Below are 22,190 nucleotides of genomic sequence, written 5' to 3' on the forward strand. Positions count from 1 at the left end.
TATAGAGTGATGGTTTTGCTATTCACCAGTTGTCTTAAACAATAGATATGACAAACATTAAAATTTGTCTGTATTTTGGGTCGTGTTATAACGGGAAATATACAGTGTTTACACCCATCCTGGTTGTAATTTTAACCATTTTTCAAGTTATTAGAACTTTAAAGTATATTAAAAGTTTGATTTATTTACAAGAACAATTTGATATTATAAAGAAATACAGTACAGTACAAAGAAAGTAATGGAAAAGGGTAGTAAACAGGTTTGAATAAGCAAGTTGCCGGTTGCTATGGCCAAATGTAATTATTTCTGTTAGTTGTGTGTTTCGAAATCTGCGATTTTCCATTTATACGAGGTCATTCATCGACCAAATTCTCGCATAATTCGGGACCCTACTGTATATGTATGTATGTGTATGTATATGTATGTATGTGTATATATATATGTGTATATATATATATATATATACATATATATATATATATATATGTGTATGTGTGTATATATATATATATATATGTATGTGTATATATATATATATATATATGTATGTGTATATATATATATATGTGTGTGTGTGTGTGTATGATTTGCTTATGTATTTATATAGATAAGGCTACCGTGTTTTCATATAAATAAACTGTACTGAAAAACAAGAATTTACCCGCCACTAGAAATGACCCTTTTTGGCAGGTGTCTAATGAGCTTGGGGACTCCGCCCACTTAACACCTGACCCAAGCCTAGGTAGCTGGTAAGGGAGTGTCATTGTTCTCTAAATCTCTATATGTATGTTTGTACGTTTGCTTTCCCTATAAAATGTAAAGAAACCTCTCTCAATAAATCAGTCCTCTGAAGAAGTATCACGAAACTAGTCAGGACTTAAGCGTATATTTCGTATTTCTATTTTCCCTGTGGTTCTTCTGCATCTGAGCATCACATTTTCCTGTGATTTTTACGCATATATATATATATATATATATCTATCTATCTATCTATATCTATCTATCTATCTATCTATCTATCTATCTATCTATCTATCTATCTATCTATCTATCTATCTATCTATCTATATATATATATATATATATATACATATATATAAAATAAATTTGGCCCTTTTAATGATATTTTTGGACCCTGCTGCACACCATACAGTATCTTCACCTTTAATCCTTTATGTGTATATATATATATATATATATATACATACATATATATATATGTATATATATATATATGTATATATATATATATATATATATACATACATATATATATATATATATATAGATATATATATATATATATATATACTGTATATAAAGGATTACAGGTGAAGAAACTGTATGGTGTGTAGCAGGATCCAATAACATCATTAAAATGCCCTAATTTATTTTGAAGCTCTTTGAACATTACCACCTTCATCCTCAATCTGTAAAAATTACAAATATAAAATTGTTAAAATTTACACAATAATTTTCGTAACAAAGTAAAAGAACATTTAAATGGTTTAAACATTATTGAATTTAAAACAGAATATGGTTTAAAAAACACACTGAAACATAAGAGATCCAGTGCTCGCCAAACCATCCACATGAGAAGGTGAAGAATGAATGACTAAAAAATTACATCTACCTACAACTTCAGTTATTATTATTATTATTATTATTATTATTATTATTATTATTATTATTATTACCATTACTACTACTATGGATCGGAGTTGTGGGGAATGAAAGTGATGGAGACACAGAAATTGAATGTGTGCACCATGCACTAATTTTAGCTAAATCTCTATTAAGGGATTCACCAACCCCAGATCTACATTCAGGGGATGGAATTGATGCAAAGAGAGTAGCATCATCTGCATATGCAACAAGCTTGTTTTCTAGGCCAAACCACATGTCATGTGTATATAGTATGAAAAGTAATGGGCCAAGAACACTACCCTGTGGATCACCGGATATCACATTCCTATACTCACTATGGTGCCCGTCAACAACAACTCTTTGAGATCTGTTACTTAAAAAATCAATAATAACGCCAAGAAACGACCCCCCCCCCCCCACTCCAAACTGTTTCAGTTTGAAAACAAGTTAAGAGAAGCGGAGGCATTGGAGTTCAAAGAAGGAACAAGCTGTTTGATGAATAATGACTCAAGGGTAGTTAGAAAATCACTATGTCTTGTTCCACAAATAATTGAAGAATTTTTTATTTATTTCGATTTTGCACATGGAGGCAGGATTCCTTCTGTTAGAGAATTCTGGATTACCCAGTCTCTGACCAGTTCTAAAATGGTATCTCATATGGCTACAATATCTCACCTGCAACAACTTACGGCAAAATCCAACTTGGATAACGAGACATCCTGGGCACTTGATTTTATAAATATTATTGGGTCTCATGAAGGTCTGCAGTTTGTCCTTGTAGCCAAAAAATACACCAATCTTGAGAGGATTGATTGGGATTAATTTGATATTGAGGAAAACTTGTTGTCTGATAGGAGAGGAATTGTAACCAACTTATTTTTTTTTTTTTTTTTTTTTTTTTTTTGTTACATATAAGATGGTACCGGAGTAGAGAAATATCGAGAGAGGAGCTTGTTAATGACTTTGTAAACCATACTTTATGAGTAAGAGTTTTGTGAGAAGTTTACTAAAAAAAACAAATTTCCTTATGAAAGAGGGACCAACTCTAGGAATAACGCAGAACTCTATAAACTAGTGTATGTAGTGTTTAGTTTAAAATTTTAAGATTACAAAGATATGAAATTGAAATGTGTGTAAATAAAATACTGTTGAGTGAAAGCTGTGTGCTTTAGTGTCCAGAGCCCTGTAATCCGTTACAAAGCTTAAAAAAGGGTAAAATCATGAGAATGTTTGGCTCACATAGGGTTATGCAAAATGTTCATAAAATTCTTTAAAATGTCTGGTTTCTCCAGGTTTTATGCAATTTATTAAACCTTAACTTATATTATATACGAGAAAAATCTTACTTGTGTTATGAATGTGGAGAATTTTATCGTATATTAGATACTTGAGACAATACAATTCAACTAAAGGTTTTGAATTCATAAACAGTAATAATTAAAACAGGATGGCTGTTGGAAGATTAAAAGAGGTTGTTTAAATTACATTGGGATATGATGAAACAATGCATATTACCAAACAGAAAGGAAATATAGTGAATTTAACAATTTACCAAAAAATACTGCAAAGAACTGAGGCTAATTTGTCTGCAAAATCTCATGGGAATCATGCACGAACACAATACTGCCAAAATTCCCTACCAATTTCCAGGAATACAGAAGCTCAAGGAGGCTTATGATATTGGCATTTAGGCGTTTCTATTCATCTAGAAACAGTATTCTAAAACAACCAAAGAGACTTGCCGCATCTTAAAGACTTTGTCATATGAATCTAGTCAAAATCATTGTTCCTGCAATTGAAGCATGAAAATCCTTTCTCCATTGGTTTTACTAGCTACCTTGGATAAGCCTTTACTTGTGTCACATTATTAGAGCTTTAATACACCAGAAAATACAATACATATAAAATATACCAGCAGACACTAAAACTACTTACTGTAATTTTCTTTAGATGAGACAAAAGACAGCCCAAGAAGCGCAATATTTTCAATAACATTTAAAGTTGTTGTCACCCTTACCATAATCTGTAAAGGAAAATATATTTAGTGTAATAAACTGATTGCAACATTCCACTTCCTAATCAGGAACTATATATCTAAAATGTATAAGCATTTGAAAAGGAAATTTCAAGATTGTGATCACATCCCACACCAAACTGCAATAATGATGGTGATTAAAACATCAAACTTTGAAAATGATGATGATTTACACACAATAATAAAGATGATTAGTGGAGTAAAACCTCCCTTAAACAGAAGAACACTCCATCATAATCGTGCATGGCTTTAACACCTTTGTTTTCTGACAAATCATAAAGGTTAAAGGTTTCTAATAGGCAGAAGAGGCCAGAGAATGGCCAATGTCTACTAGTTGAACACAAACAAATACACGATAAGGGACAAAGTCCCTTTCCACTCATATGAGATATGAGACCTGGAGCAGGAAGGCAATACCAGCTGATATCTCAACAAACAGACCTATACAAACACAACCTACAAAAACTTGCTCAAAAGAAGCATAAGGTCACGTGCCACTAATAATTTATCATGGTAGATATTTTTTATGAAAGCCAATAAAGTGGAAGTCTTGGGGGCATTGATTTTACTTGTGCTGCATTATTATCTGATACCCTTTAATATCCTTTAGTTATTACTTCCCTGCATCAGTAGGATATTATGTTCTTAGTGACAGGTCTGGACTGTTCCGTGAAAAGCAGTCTATCAATTACCTCTTTATAGTCCATAGTCTTTTGAAGATTTTGCAATGAATGAATGAATTAAATAATTAATGAACGAATGATTAGAAGTTCTCAGATATCCTGACATTGAAGGTCAATGACGAGGATATAATTTATTATAAATAAAGAGTAAATAAAATATTCAATTAAAATGATTAAAGCAAATATGTTAAAAAAGTTAAATAGCATTCAAAAGACCTGCTTCTGAAATAGAATTAAAAATGCTGCTAGCATTGTACGACACATCAGGATCTAGGCAAGGATGATCCTACCATACTCACCTCGAGGCTCAAATAGGTATCTATTTCTTTCTGTGATATAAGTAGGGCATTCAGTCAATGAAAGCCTCACTGTCAAGGGTATCAAAGAGTTGTTGCAATATGGATGGTGTTGGCCAACCAGCAGACATTCCTGTGTCATTCGAGTATGATCAATGCAGAGACGACAAATAGAAGTGTCCCACTTTCAAAGCATCACATTATACCTCCATGGAGATAACATTTGCAATTTCTCTCATCTTATTTTCAGTTAAACTATCCTATTGCTGTTACCAATTATTATAAATAGAATTCTTAACTGTTGGTAAAAAATCATTACAGAGAATGAGATGCTTTCTTGGTAACAACTCGGCTGCAGCATTCTTTGCCAGTGAATCTATCACTTCATTTGCAGACACACCTACGTGTGCCGGAACCCAGCAAAATGGAACTGTTATACCTTTCAGAAAAATAATTAAAAGCCACTTTAAAATCTTTAAACATAAAGAGTTACTGGAATTAAAAAATTCTAAAGCTTGTAGCATACTTCTTGCATCACTAAGAATACAAAAATTGCCCTCCTCTTTTAACGCTATTTTCTCAATAGTGGTCAGTATGCCATATAGTTCGTCAGTATATATGGAAGATATTAGAGAAAGTGCACTTCTATGGTTAAAAGAACTACAATATACTCCAAATCCGATGCCAGATCAGATTTGGAGCCATCAGTAAATATAAAAGTCGATTCCTTATGTTCTTCAACATGTTCAATAAAAAAAGAGACCTAGCTTCTAATTCAGTCATGTTCTTATTTATACCAAAAACATATTTACAAAAAGATATCTCTGTTAATTTCCATAAAGGGGTTATTGATACCCTAAATGGAGGAACTCTGATTTATCAATTGTTTTATCCCAAAACCATAAGGTTGAGGATATTTTGGGCGTAACTTAAAATATCTACAATGCCTTACACAGTTTGCAATCTGGACAGGCGAAAGAATTGGGAAGTCTTTGCAACCTAAACCAATACTGAACAAATTAAGACTTTTGGTAAAGTTCAAAGAGTAATTCTCCAGCGTCAACAAGGAAACTTGTGATGGGTAAGGTTCTAAAAGCTTCTGTGGACAATCTAATACCAGCATGATATAAAGAATCTAATATCTTTTTCGGCTTGGGGTGACTGAGGAGTATATTTCAAATCCATAACGAATTTTTTGAAAAATTAGCTCCTTTTATAATTTTAAAAGAGTTTTGCAGTCTGCTCACCATGATGTATGGGAAAATACTTTTAAAAGAATCAGACCTTTATGACATTCACCTTTTAATGCCTTTAAGTGAAGAACCCATGTAAGCCTACAATCAAATACCAATCCGAAAAACCTAGCTTCACTTACATATGGGATCCGTTTACCTTTCATGTGTATAAATGGGTCTGGATGTACTCAACGGACACGACAGAAATGGACAACAGTTTTGCTTGTCGAAATTTTGAGCCCATTCATATCAGCCCACTGAATTATTATGTCAATTGAGAGTTGTAGTTTTCTCTCAATCATTGCCATTCTTGCTCCAGCAAATGATATGGAGAGATCATCTACAAATAGTGTTGAGAGAATATCTTGGGGAATGACAGAGGATATCCCATTAATGTCTAGTGCAAACAGTGTTACACATAGCACACTACCCTGGGGAACACTTTCTTCCTGGTACTTCCTCTCTGATAGAGCTTCCCCAACTCGCACTTGAAAATATCTGTGAAATAATGATTTAATGAACAATGGTAGCTCTCCTCGAAAACCATCTCTCCATGCAGTACCATGCACCTTTTCAAGGTAAATAATAAACTGTTACATGATGCTGTTTGGAAGCAAAGGCTTCACAAATAAAGACTCAAGATGTATCAACACATCAGTCGTTGAGTGCAATTTTCTAAATCCTCACTGGATAAGGGATTCAATACCATTCTTTTCCAGGTACCATGTCCGTTTTGCATTGACCATCTTCTCCATGATCTTACATAAGCAAGATGTCAATACAATTGGTCGAAAGATACTGCTAAAAACTTATCCTTACCAGGTTTTGAAAAGACTAAAATAAGGGCGTTTCCAAACACTTGGGTAACTATGATCATGACATATTCTGTTAGTAATGCTTAAAATAAATAAATTTGTATTAATAGGTACATGTTCACTCATTGCATGTGGAATTCCATTGGGTCGAGGGGGTGTGCCATAACACACTGCAAGTCAGGAATCAGATTCTCTTTCAGTATGACTACTCCCTTCCTGTTGCAAAATTTGAACTTTGCTATTCTTCAATGCTCCTAAACTGTTGACCAGGAGCTGCTTCACACTTGCACGATACATTTGAGAAATGGTCAGCCTGGGCATTGCTAACCTTATTTGCTCCAGTCACATAGTCATCATTCACCTTCAACACTGGTGGTGGGTTGGGGGTGAATTTGCCTGCTATCTTTTTTACTTTCCTCCACAAAAGAAAATAGTGTTGTTCTACTCTTAATGGAGGAAACAAAAGACACCCAACAGTGGCGCCTAGCTTCATTGCATGAAGGAGCTGTGCTCTACATATCTTATATACTATCAAGTTCTGTATATGGTGTCTACACAATAGAGTCAAAGATCTTCTTGTGGCTATGGGCAAAGCAGTTAGTTCTGAAGACCACAAGGGGATTGGTTGCTGTTTGAATAAATCTGGGTTGCTTTTTAATTTAATTGACACCTGCTGTATGTAGAATTCCATTCAGTAAGTCTATGGCATCATCTACACATTCAAATTGATCTGCATTCCCTTCAACCTCACTTAGCTCCCAAAATGTATTCCAGTCCGCCTTGTCAATGTTCCATTGTGCGATCTCTGCAAGGGTTGACCATTGTTCGTATCTATAATAATTGGAGCATGATCAGTAGTATGCCAAGCATCTAACATTCCCTATTCAAAATAAAAAAGGCAGTTAGCACTTGCAACAGAAAGGTCAGTACATGATAAGGTACCTGTCTAATCATGAAAGTGTGTAGGCTCTCCTGTATTAAGGAGTCCCACATCTTCCTTTTCCACAACTGATGAAATAATATTTACCCTTGTGTTAGCTAGAACATCGCCCCATAAAGGATGTCCACTATTCATATCTCCCAGTAAGAGAAAAGGTTGAGGGAGTAGTTGTTGAATCACCTAATAAATTATCATATGAGATGTTGTCATTTGGAGGCAATTAAAGAGAACAAATAGTGTATTTTCTTCCTATATCAATCTGTACAACCTTTGTCAGCAGAGGTGTATGAATAGACAGAGATGTTTGGGTAACATCTCAACAAACGTATATAAGACTTCCGCCATGGCTCCTTGCTCTTTGATTAAATGGTGGCCGGTAGCTGATAATTCACAAGGACAAAGAGGAAATTGGAGGATGATCACTAGTATGCCAATTGCCTAACGTTCTCCATTCAAAGTCAAGAAGGCAGTTAAGAGCTTGCAACTGAAAGGTCAATGCATGTTGGGGTACCTGTCTGAACATGAAAGTGTGGGGGCATTCCTGTATTAAGGAGTCCCACATCTTTATTTTCCAAAATCTATGAAAAAATTTTACCCCTTGTGTTTGCTAGAACATCGCCACATGAAGGATATCTACCATTTAACCCTGGATAGGTACGCTCCTCGGACACCCCTTTAAGGGTATACTCGGACGCGAACGACCCCGACGCCAAAAAAAATTCTTGAAAAATCAGTTTTTGCAGTAACCTCTTTTTTTCTTTTGCCAAAAAAAACTTCAATGAATGCTTAAAACAACTGTAAAGATAAATACTACTCATCTGCAGAAAAACTATTTATTATAAATATTTTAAAAAATTAAGTAGAAAAAAAAAGACCTGACAAAAATTCATAAAAAAAAAGTTTATACATATATACACAAATCCTTTTAGGAATTGATTCTTGAATGTTTAGGACACATCTTGATGTATTTTGGATGAAGTCAGACCCATGGAGGTGAAGATCTGAAATGAGAAAAAAAGGGTAACTTTTTTTGGCCAAAAAAATTTGTCCAAATTTCATGAATTATTTTGGGTACCCAAATGAAATAGGAAGTGGCTAATTTTTTTAGGGAATAAACATATGTTATCCTAAAATAGAAATATGTAAAAAAATCTTCATTATTTTGTAAATTACATTTATATCAGGGGCCATATCTAAAGGTAATTTTTTGAGTACTTAGAAATTTCGTAAAAAAAATACATATATTTAATATATAATATGATATTTATGCAGGTAAAAATATACCAAAATATCACAAATTCTATAGGGAACAAGAATATATATAGATAGAGCAACTTACGCTTCGGATATGTCCACAAAATGGCCGCCAACCACACTGACTCAGACTCCCTAATCTGCCACTTGAAATGTCGGAAGGGTATGTCAATTTCAAGGTGTTATTTACTAATCTAATTATTATTGGATATGCATAAAAATTGTATGGTGGGTTGCTGGATAATTGTCGATTATTTTACGACTATAAAATTAAAATTCTGACATAAAAAAATTTTTTGAAGGGAAATAAAATCGAAAAAAAAAACAAAAATGTGAAACAATATAATATTTTAGCTAAAAAAATTTGATGATATTCAATCAAAAAAGAAGTAAACAAAATTTTCCGACAAATAAACATCTAGAGGAATCATTACTCTGTGATAGTTCCTTAGTACGTAGTAATTTTGAAAGAAATGGGAAAAAACGAAAAAATGGCAATCACCGGAAAATCGAACACATACCTATATATACGCCATATCTGGCTAAAAAAAAAGATAGGCATGGGTAGCCAGATCATCTAGAAACACTTTCGAACACTATAAAAATATAACTTTTGCGACACTACTTGCCAATTCCTTACGGTAACATGACTAAGCAAAAAAATGCAAAACAAATAAAAAGGGGCACTCGCGGAAAAATGGCCATTCTAATATACGGCATTTCAGAAAAAAAAAAATTTCAGCCACGTGCTAGGCAAACCATCAAGGCACATTTTCCGACAAATAAACATCTAAATGAATCATTACTCTGTGATAGTTCCTTAGTACGTAGTAATTTTGAAAGAAATGGGAAAAAATGAAAAAATGGCAATCACAGGAAAATCGAACACATACCTATATATATGCCATATCTGGCTAAAAAAAAAGATAGGCATGGGTAGCCAGATCATCTAGAAACACTTTCCAACACTATAAAATTATAAGTTTTGCGACACGACTTGCCAATTCCTTACGGTAACATGACTAAGCAAAAAAATGCAAAACAAATAAAAAGGGGGACTCGCGGAAAAATGGCCATTCTAATATACGGCATTTCAGAAAAAAAAAAATTTCAGCCACGTGCTAGGCAAACCATCAAGGCACATTTTCCGACAAATAAATATATAAATGAATCATTACTCTGTGATAGTTCCTTAGTACGTAGTAATTTTGAAAGAAATGGGAAAAAACGAAAAAATGGCAATCACAGGAAAATCGAACACATGCTTATATATACGCCATATCTGGCTAAAAAAAAATAGGCATGGGTAGCCAGATCATCTAGACACACTTTCCAACACTATAAAAATATAAGTTTTGCGACACTACTTGCCAATTCCTTACGGTAACATGACTAAGCAAAAAAATGCAAAACAAATAAAAAGGGGCACTCGCGGAAAAATGCCCAACATTCTAATATACGGCATCTCAGATAAAAAAAAAGACATGCACGTGTTAGCCCAACCATCAAGGCACACTTTCTAACACATAAACATGAAAAAAAAATCAATAATATACGGCAATTCCTTACTACGTAGTAAATTTTTACAAATATTGAAAAAAAAACAGAAATTGGCAACCGCAGTTAAATACCCAATATACCAATAACTACGTCGTATCTGACAAAAACAAAGTCACGCATGGGTAGCCAGATCATCTAGACACACTTTCCAACACTAAAAAAGCAAAAGTTTTACGACACTATTTGGCAATATCTTACGGAAAAATGACTTGGCAAAAAAATGAAAAAAAATTAAAAAGGGGCACTCGCGGTAAAATGCCCAACATTCTAATATACAGCATCTCAGATAAAAAAAAAGACATGCACGTGTTAGCCCAACCATCAAGGCACACTTTCTAACACATAAACATGAAAAAAAAAATGAATAATATACGGCAATTCCTTACTACGTAAAATTTTTTACAAATATTGAAAAAAAACAGAAATTGGCAACCGCAGTTAAATACCCAATATACCAATAACTACGTCGTATCTGACAAAAACAAAGTCACGCATGGGTAGCCAGATCATCTAGACACACTTTCCAACACTAAACAAGCAAAAGTTTTACGACACTATTTGGCAATATCTTACGGAAAAATGACTTGGCAAAAAAATGAAAAAAAATGAAAAAGGGGCACTCGCGGTAAAATGGTCCTCGTGGTGATGAACGACATTTTAACTAAAAAAAAAATCATGCACATGGTAGCCAAACAATCCACCAAGACTTTCCACAACTGATAACCTATACAAGTTGCACCATTCTACGACAATTTCATAATACGTAATAACTTTGATAATTATGCAAATTACCTTAGAAGGGTAAACTCGGTCGCGCTCGACCCCGACGCGTCTCAGAAATCGGGGAAGGAGTACAGCTACAGCAATGCACATCTGGACACTACTAGAGCGTGTAGGGGAGACACCTCCTGCAGGTCGATCACCCACAAATTCAGTCACGGGGGTGAGTCACGTGAGAAAAACCTCTTTTTTTTTGACGCTCGGGGTCGCGTACGACCCATCGTACCTATCCAGGGATAAATCTCCCCGTAAAAGAAAAAGTTGAGGGAGTATGCTGAATCACCTCTACTAAACTATCATCTAAGATGTTGTCATTTGGAGGCAAGTAAAGAGAACAAATGGAGTATTTTCTTTCTATTTCAATCTGTACATCATTTGCCTGCAGAAGAGTACGAATACACAAAGATATTTGGGGAACATCTCGACGAACATATATAAGACTTCCGCCATGGCTCCCTACTCGTTGATCATACGGTGTCCTGTAGCTGATATATTTGCGAGGAAAATTAGTATTATCACCAAGTATGCTCTCCTATAGACATATAATTATGGGGGAGTGTTCATGATTGATGAGCTTAAGTTCTTCATCATTAGCCCTCAGACCTTGACAGTTCCAATGTAAATTTAAGCGAAAGTGAAGTTTAATTATAGGAAGATTCCTTAGATGTCTTCCTATCAGAGATTATTTTTAATTGAAATGAATCTCTGATACTCTTTTTGAAAAAATAGGTCTTGCTAAGCTTGGTTTAAGGTTTTTCTTAGCAGCCTCCTCATTTATTTGTTGAAGAGAATGGTGCACCTCAACACCAATTTTCAATATATCTAAGGATTGTAGTTCATCACCTTTTTCAGATAGAATATCGTACTTATTTGCTATAGGAATTTTTGTATTTCTTGTTGGAGGGGAGAGGGATGGTGATCTCCTTTTTCGACTGAAAGATGGAGAGCTATCATGATCATGTACCTCCATCATGACAGGTACTAGCATACGATTGTTCCCCTAGATCTGGCAATGATGCTGCTCGAGATGAGAGCCTTGGACTTTTCCTCTGAGGTGTGACAAACCTAGCGGAAGGAGGTTGTGACTTTTTGACGAGAGGCACCAAATATAAATTACAAGGCTTGGTAATAGCCTTAGGCGATGATTCAGCAATAGGTTGCTTTACATTACCTGGTCTAACTTGTGTTGCAATTTTTCCTGGATGCCATGCATCCTTAGATTTTTGGTTTTGGTTAAAGTCGCCTAGCATATCTCCCATTGATATGCTCTACATCGGACTTCTAAACATCTGCACCTTCTGTTTGATACTGAAGACTTTTCCTGTTGGTTAGCTTGTGATCCTGGCTACAATTAGGGCACCTTGCAATATTAGTGCAGGTTCCATACTCAGGATCAGAACAAATGTCACAGATCTTTTAGTTTCTACATAATTCAGATGGATAACCAAATTTGAAACATTTGAAGCACTGCAATGGGTTCAGTTTATACTGGCGAACTGGTATTCTCTCATTCTTGATGTACTAATTTATATATATGAAAGGGTACATCATGGTCTTTGTAAGTTAAAATAATCATAGTAGTTCTGCGAATCTTCTGAACCTTCCATATTTTTGGGGGCACATATCTAGTATTTCATCACTGCTAAAATCATATAAGTCTTTACTAAAAATTACTCCTCTTCCAAAGCTGAAATTCAAATGTGGTTTGAAATTCACCATGAGATTTTCTTCAATTTCTAAATTACTTAACACAAAAGATTGTGTTCTAGATATGGCATCAATCCATAGAAAAGAAAGGGCCATGTTTGGTACGGTCACAGTCATACAAGCAACATGGACCAGGGTTCGATTCCCGGCCGGTCAGATGCTATTGTCTTTGAGTGGTTTCACATCTGGACTATAATCACGAGGTTGGTAAGAGAGTCCAGACATTAATGTATTAAAATATATAGCTTATTTGAAATATGAAAAAAACACGTCTAAATGTGCAAAATATATCATTAATCAAGTGCCAAGTTACAAACATACCAATTAGCTACAAAGGTAAAGATGGGTTGATTTAAATTCTAAGTATAAAAAACCTGAATCTGACATGTATATGTACATAAGAACTGTCATTGACTTTATCTTTCTTTGTGGCTAAATGGTATGGTCACTGTCAAAAAAGCATCCTGGACCAGGGTTCTATTCCCGGCTGATCAGATGCTATTATCTTTATTGGTTTCTCTCAAGATTCTGATCCCGAGGTCGGTGAGAAAATCCAAACATTTAGGTATTAAAATATATGGTTTATTTGAAATATGAAAAAAACACGTCTAAATGTGCAAAGTTTATCATCAATCAAATGCCAACTTACAAACCTACCAGTTAGCTACAACAGTGAAGATGTGTTGATTTTAAATCCAAGAACAAATAACCTGAATTCGACAGGTATATGTACAGGAGAATTGTCATTGACTTTTATCTTTCTTCGTGGCTAAATGGTAAGGTCACTATCATACAAGTATCCTGGACCAGGGTTCGATTCCCAGCCAGTCAGATGCTATTGTCTTTGAGTGGTTTCATCTCGACACTCTGATCCCGAGGTCGGTAAGAGAATCCAGACATAAATGTATTAAAATATATGACTTAGTTGAAATATGAAAAAACATGTCTAAATGTGCAAAATTTACCATTAATTGAATGCCAAGGTACAAACCTAGCAAGAAGCTACGATGGTAAAGATGGGTTAATTTCAATTGTAAGTACAAAAAAAAGTTAATTGGACAGGTATATGTACAGAAGAATTGTCCTTGACTTTTATCTTTCTTTGTGGCTAAATGGTATGGTCAGTCATACAAGCATCCTGGACCACGGTTCGATTCCTGGGCGGTCAGATGCTATTGTTTTTGAGTGGCTTCGCCTTTAGACCCTGATCCTGAGGTCATTAAGAGAATCCTGACATTAATGTATTGAAATATATGCTTTATTTGAAATATATATAATATATATATATATATATATATATATATATATATATATATATATATATATATATATATATATATATATATATATATATATGTGTGTGTGTGTGTGTGTGTGTGTGTATATATATAATACATACATACATACATACACACACACACACACATATATATATATATATATATATATATATATATATATATATATATATATATATATATGTGTGTGTGTGTGTGTGTGTGTGTGTGTGTGTGTACTCTGTTCCAGCATAGGAACATCCACAAGTATACTTGGACTTAACCATATGGCAATTACAAAGAGAAGGAGGACTCTAAGAAATATAAGAAGCTACAGAGGTCCAGATATTGGTAGTGATCACCAGCTCCTCAATGCCACACGGAAATTAAAACTGAAAGCACCCAACAGAAATATGTATAGAATACCTAGGTTTGATACAACTAAGCTTCTAGAGGAAGAGCACAGAGAAACCTTTGCAATTGAATGTAGGAATCGATTTGCAGTCTTGGAGACTTTAAGAGACGAAGAACAGACAATTAATGAAGAATGGTGTGATAATAAGAACAAATCAGTTAGTTGGTAGTGAAGTCTTGGGACAAACAGTTACAAGGAGAAACTCATGGATATCATATGATACTTGGGATACTATAAAAAGGAGACAAAGACAGAAATTGATTGTAGAATGTTTTCGATGAAAAAATGGAAATTACCAGGTAGAGCATGCTAAGTATTTAAGTATTGACAGCGAGGTCGAAAGAAAAGCCAAGAATGACTAGAGAGAGTACTTAGACAGTAAAGCAGATGAGGCCGACAAAGCTATGAATTCAGGAAGTGGCTATGGTATGAGAATTGCTCATAGAATTATTAATGAAATCTCGACTGGGGCAAAGAAGAAGCATATACCCATCAAAAAGAGAGATGGCTCTGTTATAGCAGGAGAAGATGAAGAAAGACAACATTGGATGGAACACTTTAGTGAGGTTATGAATAGGACATATGAAGGGAATAATTTGATTGATATACCTGAAGCTGATGAAGACCTTGATGTGCCCATGAAAGAATTCAGTGTGTTTGAAGTCGAAGCTATCCTAAAAAAACTAGAGATGTAAAGCCCCTGGATACGATGGAATAACTGCCGAGATGATACTGGCCGAAAATGAAGTGACTCCCTGACTACTTGCAAGATTATGTTGTAGAATGTGGCATGAAGAGGAAAAACCTGATGAATGGGAGTTAGGAGTGTTGGTGAAAATAGCTAAAAAGGGAGACCTCACTGATTGCAATAATTACAGAGGCATAACACTTACGTCATTTGTCATGAAAATATATAGAATGCTTATTCTTAAGAAACTGGAGACAAAAATTGATGAAAAGATGAGAGATGAATAAGCAGGATTTAGAAAAGGTAGAAGTTGCACTGACCAAATTTTCATTTTGAGACATGTTGTACAGCAAGGCGTAGAATATAGAAATCCCCTTAAGATGGTATTTATGGACTATGAAAAAGCCTTTGATAGTGTGCACCGGCCAATTTTGTGGAGAATTGGGAGAATCCTGCATTATTATGGAATTACTCTTAAATATGTAAATCTTATTAAGTCTCTTCATAAGCTTAGCAAGTGCAAAGTTAATGTTAATGGAGTCTTATCAAGTGAGTTTCCAGTGAACAGAGGAGTACTCGAAGGGAATGTGTTGTCACTTATGTTGTTTTATCCTCCTCATGGGACTTTGTAATGTGTAGAACAGTCAGAGATGGTAGAGAAGGATTGGACTGGATTGGTGATAGGAATTTACCAGACCTAGAGTATGCTGATGATGTTGCCCCTTCTTAGCAGAACACAACAGGATTTGCAATGTTTGCTTACCAGAATGCATGAAATATCACACGAGGTAGGACTGAAGATAAATAGAAGAAAGATAGAGATGATGAGAACGGAGTATGCAATAGAAGATGAAATATCATTAGAAGGAAAAAGGATTAATGAGGTAGAATCATTCAAGTGTTTAGGAACAATGATCTCCAATACAGGGTCTTTAGTATTAGAGTTCAGTAAAAGATTGAAAAAAGCAAATCAGACAATGGCTAAGTTAGGTAAAATCTGGAAATCAAATTGCCTAAAATTTCATAAAAAAAAACAGTCTATATATCAGTTTAGTGAGATCGGCGTTACTCTATGGACATGAGTCACGGTATGGCAATGAAACAATCTCCAATAGATTTAATAGATTTGAAAATAAAGCCCTCAGAAGGATATTGGGAGTTAAATGACAGGACAGGATTAGAAATGAAACTATAGGAGAGATTACTCGAGTAACATATGTGGATGAGATCATGATAAGTGGTAGATGGAAATAGTTTGGGCATGCCATTCGCACTCCCCAAGAGAGATTAGTTCATCAAACATTTAACTGGGCTCCATACGGCACTAGAAGAATTGGAAGACCCAGGCCTACATTGCTTAGGACTATAAAGCACGAAGTAGGAGATGATGAATGGAGAAGCATCGAATTGAAAGCTCAAGACAAGAGACAAATGGTGAAATCTAACAGAGGCCCTTTGCATTAATAGGCATAGAAGATGATAACGATATATATATATATATATATATATATATATATATATATATATATATATATATATATATATATATATATATATACATACATACATACATATATATATATATATATATATATATATATATATATATATATATATATATATATATATATCTGTACTATCACTGCCTGCAGAGGTGTACGAATAGACAAGGATATTCGGGGAACATCTTCACAAACATATATAAGATTTCTGCCATGGCTCTCTACACAGTGATCATATGGTGTCCGGTAACTAATATATTTGCGAGTACAAGGAGTATTATCATCAAGTTTGCTCTCCTGTAGACATATAATTATGAGGGAAAGCTCAAGAATGAGGAGTTCAAGTTCTTTATATTTGGCCCTTAAACCCTGTCAATTCTATTAGAGAATGGAGGAAAAAACTATGGTTGTTTTTTGGAAGATCCTTTGGATGAAGTCTTCACATTAGCAAGTTTTGATATAACACTATTTCCTGGTGGTTTTATCAAAGAGGGTCTTGATAGATTGGGTTTTGTGTTTGTGATTTCCTTTTTGTCCTTTTGATCTAATTGTTAAAAGTGAGGGTGGACCTCAACTTCAATTTCTGATCTATTTAAGTTGTCTTCTGGTTGATCAGAAACGTCAACAGACAAAACATCATATTTATTTGACGTCGTAACTCAATTTCTTATGGAAGGGGGTAAGAGGGAAGGAGGCCTCTCTCTTTTTAAATTAATAGGTGGTGAGTTACCAGGTTTTTGCACCTTCCCTACTACAGGTGCACCTGGTAACATGGTTTCAAGTGGAATCTAAATTAAAATTAGGCATGGATATAGCCTGGTATAGGTAAGTATTAGCCTTTGTAATGGGGAATAAACGTTGGATAGTGGTGGGCAATGTTTTATTGTTAATACACAATGGTAAATCTTTAGGAGATATTCTTGCCTTATTATGCAGCACTTTATCAGTAGATGGTGAATTTTCTTTTTCGAGAGCTACCTACAGTAATATGCGAGTTAGATGACTCCTGGGGAACTTTTTCTTATGTTCCTATAGTCTTTTCATAGGTAGTCGATTTATTTAATACCCTTTTGGCATGCCATACGCTGACATGTTCAATAATTGATTTATTGAGGGTAGCTTCTTCTAACTTTTATAACTGGCAACTCCTATTAGTAGATTTATGATTAGAGTTGCAGTTCAAGCACCTTGCCTCAAGTGTACATTATCCTTGGTAAAGATTGGAGCAAGTATTACGAACTTTGGAAGGTCCAAGGGATCCTTTGCTATTTGGGAACCGTTTACCTGCAGTATATGCAAGGATCTCCTCCATAACTGGCTGCCATGCTAACATCGTTTCTCAAGATGAAAAAGTGTGGGGCCAGAAAACCATAAAACACTGGGTGAGAGGATTTCAGAAGAGCTCTCAACAAGGTGCCCCACAGCTTCCTTCACCAGAGCTGATGTGACTGCAGTGTACAGTCATCAGATACCAACGGTCCAACTTCTGGTGGTAAAACCAGATCCTGCAGATGGCGAAGTCCGAGACGCACTTCGGTACATACGTCTGGCTGCTGACAACATGTCAACAACCTCTTCCATTTCATCGGAAAAAGAAAGGCTGAAAACGGAAGCCTCGGATGACTCGCTCGACAGCCAGCAGGTAAGTACGCCTCCTAGTACTTCTTCATTGCCTACTCCTGTCCCTGCATATGCTACACCTGCCTCATCTTCCCCCCTCTTCCGACTTCGACTACCACCTTGTTCCCTGGACATTGGAGTTCATGACATCCATGAAGGCATTCATGGAAAATATTCATGTGGAGCATAAGGGAGCTCAAGCATCCTTAGAGGTGAAGATTGAGGCACTTCAACAGGAACTGAAGGCCAAGGTTCCACCAGTCTCTAGTCTTCCAGAGTTCAGAAAAGAACCCTTGGTGTTATGTAGAATACATGGTTCTGAGTGAAGGGTACATTAACATTGGTGAAGGTTTGGGCTCTAAACCTATCTCATATTTAGAGTTTTACCCCTTCATCAACAATTACCCCTTCTGTTATGTAGGGCTGAATTCTGAATAGTCTATTAGAAATGGTACAATCTCTAAGGAAACGATCATCCTAGACCCTGGTAAGGCTCAAACCTTGTTGGTTAAGGAGCTCAAGTCAGCTGATTTAACTAAAACTCAAATTTCTGCTTTTGGCAGTAAGCTAGCTACATTGTAGATCCTAAGGACACTATCTTTCCCTTTGAATTGAAAAGTTTGGAGGCTGTCAGGAAGGCAGTAGTGGAAGGTAGACCTATGTCAGTACTTGAAGAGTGCAAGCCTGTTTCTCTTGCTCTCCCATATGACACCTTCACAGTTGGCAAACTGGATAGACATTAGAGGTAAGGAGTTTCATGAAAGACTGCCAAGTACTCTGGAATTCCTATTAAAAGTTGAATTGGATGCAAAAGAAAGATCGGTGGTATCTGGAAGAGGTGGCCAATCTAGGGGCTGAGGAAACAGAGGAGAGTCGCATAAAAGAGCAGGTCCATCAAAAGGACTAGGCTGGAAATGGAGACAGAAACCACCAGAGATCAAGAGGGTCTTCCATCCTACAACTCCATTCCTGGAAAAATATGTGCGTGATCTCGTCTAGATGGGAGTTATCAGCTTCAAAAGATCCATGAACTTTCTAGGACGGCTATCTTGCGTGCCAAAGAAAGATTCGAACACTTCAAACTATTCTGGACTTGTCCCCTCTAAACAAACTCATTCAGAACAACAAGTTCCAGATGCTAACTTTATCGCAAAATTGGACCCTACTACCGCAGGAGGCCTACACCGCCTCCATAGACCTTACCGACGCTTATTGGTATCTTAAGATAGGTCAGTACTTCTCCCCCTACCTTGGTTTCAGCCTGGCAAGAAAGGCCTACGTATTCAAAGTTTTGCCCTTCGGGTTCAGCATAGCTCCAACAATGTTCACAAAACTAGACAAGACCATTGACCAGCAACTCGGGAAATGAGGTCTTCAGGTGATAGTATACCTCGACGACTAGTTAGTAGGGACTGTGACAAAGTTAAATTGTCTTCTAGCAACTTTGGAAGTTATGAAGTTCCTTCAATCCCTGAGATTCCAGATCAACCTTGAAAAGTCCAGGAAAAATACGGCTCAAAAATTCCAGTGGCTGGGTCTTCACTGGGATCTGACATCATATATCCTTTCTCTGCCTCTGGTCAAGAGGAAAGACATCACAAGCTCAATCAGGTGAGTGTTTTGTAAGAACACAATCACCAGGCATCACCAAGAACGAGTTTTGGGCTTGCTACAATTTGCAGCGGTTGCAACCCCCCTCCTGAAAGCAAGACTCAAGGATGCCAACAGAGTCTTGAGAAGAAAGGCATCAAATGCTCAAAGATATCATCACCACAACACTCTGGCTTTGCTGTGCAAACAGCTAAAGCCGTAGTCTACTGCTAAGAGCCGGTCAACACATATTCCACTGAAATTTCCTCCTCCATCAGTGACCATCCGCAGTGGTCAATTACAATTCGACGAATTCATATCAACATTTTGGAAGCTATGGCAGCATTTCTTACACTGAAGAAATTGAACCTGAAGAGAAACTCCCACATACGGTTAGTTCTCGGCAGCAAGATTATAGTACACTGCATCAACAGACGGTTCGAGATCTCCACATATCAATTACGTGATATTGGCCATTCTCTCATTGTCGCAAAGAAGAAATTGGCATCTTTCTGCAGATCATCAAGAAGGGGCTCGAAATATGATGGAGGACGTCCTGACAAGATTAAAGCTCTGGAAACAGAATGGTCTCTAGACGAAAAATAATTTTATTTCATTCTACAGCAAGACCCAGAAAAGCAATTCGATCTCTTTGGGACAAGCTTCAACAAGAAGCTTCCCCATTACGTAGCACTGACTTTAGATCAGGAAGCAATAAGGATAGATGCTTTGTCACAAGACTGGAACCAGTGGACTCACATTTACCTTTTTCCACCATTCAATTTCCTCATGAAGGTTCTGGACAAACTACGGACCTTCAATGGAACAGCTGTTCGTGGCCCCCAATTGGACCAAGAGCAATTGGCACCCTCTTGTTCTGGAAGTTAAACCTTGTCAGATCCCTCTGCTGACACCAACTGTGTCCTAAGATGTTCAACAGGAGACTGTCTTCACTTCCTCATGGATAACAAAAAACCTTCAGCTCGTGATTTTTTCATCCTAGCAGCTAACAGAAAATATGGAGTTTTGAAGGAAAGGCTTGATTAAATAGAAGAATACAAGTCCTCTACTACATAGAGACAATACTTTTCTTTTTTGAAGAAATGGGGGAAGTTTGTGAAGAAACATAAGCCCACTTTGATTACAATGAACTTCTGCTTGTCATTTCTTATCACACTCCATGAACAGGGTCTGGCTTCTACAACTATTTCCTCATTTAAATCAGCCGTAACCAGACCTATTGCTTACGCTTCCGATATAGAACTCAACAGCGAACGGTTGAATAAGATCCCTAAGGCTTGTGGTAAACTGAAACTGAAAGCTACCCCCAGATCCACCTTATGGCCTTTGGATAAAGTATTGCACTTAGCCTCCTCAATCGATAACAATTCTGCTTTTTTGAGGGATCTTACTCAAAAATTGATATTGTTACTAGCTATGGCTTCTACTGCTAGAGTCAGCAAGATGGTGGCGCTATCAAGGGATGATGGCCACATCGAATTCTCGGACTTGGTTGAAGTTAACTTATACCCAGATCCTGCATTCCTGGCTAAAAATCAATTCCCTACAAAATATTGGTCTTGGAAGATCGTCTCTCTTATGCCCATGGAATGCTTAAAGCTTACTTGTTGAAGAGCGAAGATTTTAAAGGCGGTCAATTTTTTAAAGGAGAAACATCAGGATCTAACCTCTCTTATAAACAACTGAGGCCCAAACTCACCTACTTCATCAGAAAGGCTGACCCGGACAGTATTCCATTAAGTCATGATCCTAGGAAAATTGCCTCTTCCTTAAGACTTCTTCCAGTATATGTCCTTTGAAGGCTTACAAGTCTATACTGGATGGAAGTCCTCGAAAATGTTTTTCAAACAGTACTTGCTACAATTGGAAGAGATTAAACACTTTGTCATGGTGGCTCGTAGTGTGATTAAACCAGCTTATTAGTGTTGTGCATGGGCTCTTATGGACTGTATAGTGTGGGACCTTTATGGTGTACATGGTGCAGGTTAAATGTTCTTGGCATTGTGTTATAATCTATGTTCATTTTGCAGGGTCAAAATGTGACCTTATTTTATCTGTACAGAATGATTTTATTATCCTCTTCCATACGATATTACAGGGATAAAACATCTATTGTTTTTAAACA

At 36.1% G+C, this 22,190-nt stretch overlaps 1 protein-coding gene across 2 annotated transcripts in view; it reads right to left on the minus strand.

Moving 5' to 3' along the window:
• Nucleotides 1-22,190, minus strand: part of LOC137650079 (post-GPI attachment to proteins factor 2-like) — a 614,847-nt gene that overhangs the window by 308,153 nt on the left and 284,504 nt on the right. For both annotated transcript variants that reach the window (XM_068383148.1, XM_068383149.1), the window contains exon 3: nt 3,583-3,670. In XM_068383148.1, the coding sequence (XP_068239249.1) occupies nt 3,583-3,670 (88 nt within the window). The remainder of the gene's footprint in view (nt 1-3,582; nt 3,671-22,190) is intronic.

The sequence above is a fragment of the Palaemon carinicauda genome, chromosome 11, assembly GCF_036898095.1.
Source record: "Palaemon carinicauda isolate YSFRI2023 chromosome 11, ASM3689809v2, whole genome shotgun sequence".
NCBI classification, from domain to species: domain Eukaryota; kingdom Metazoa; phylum Arthropoda; class Malacostraca; order Decapoda; family Palaemonidae; genus Palaemon; species Palaemon carinicauda.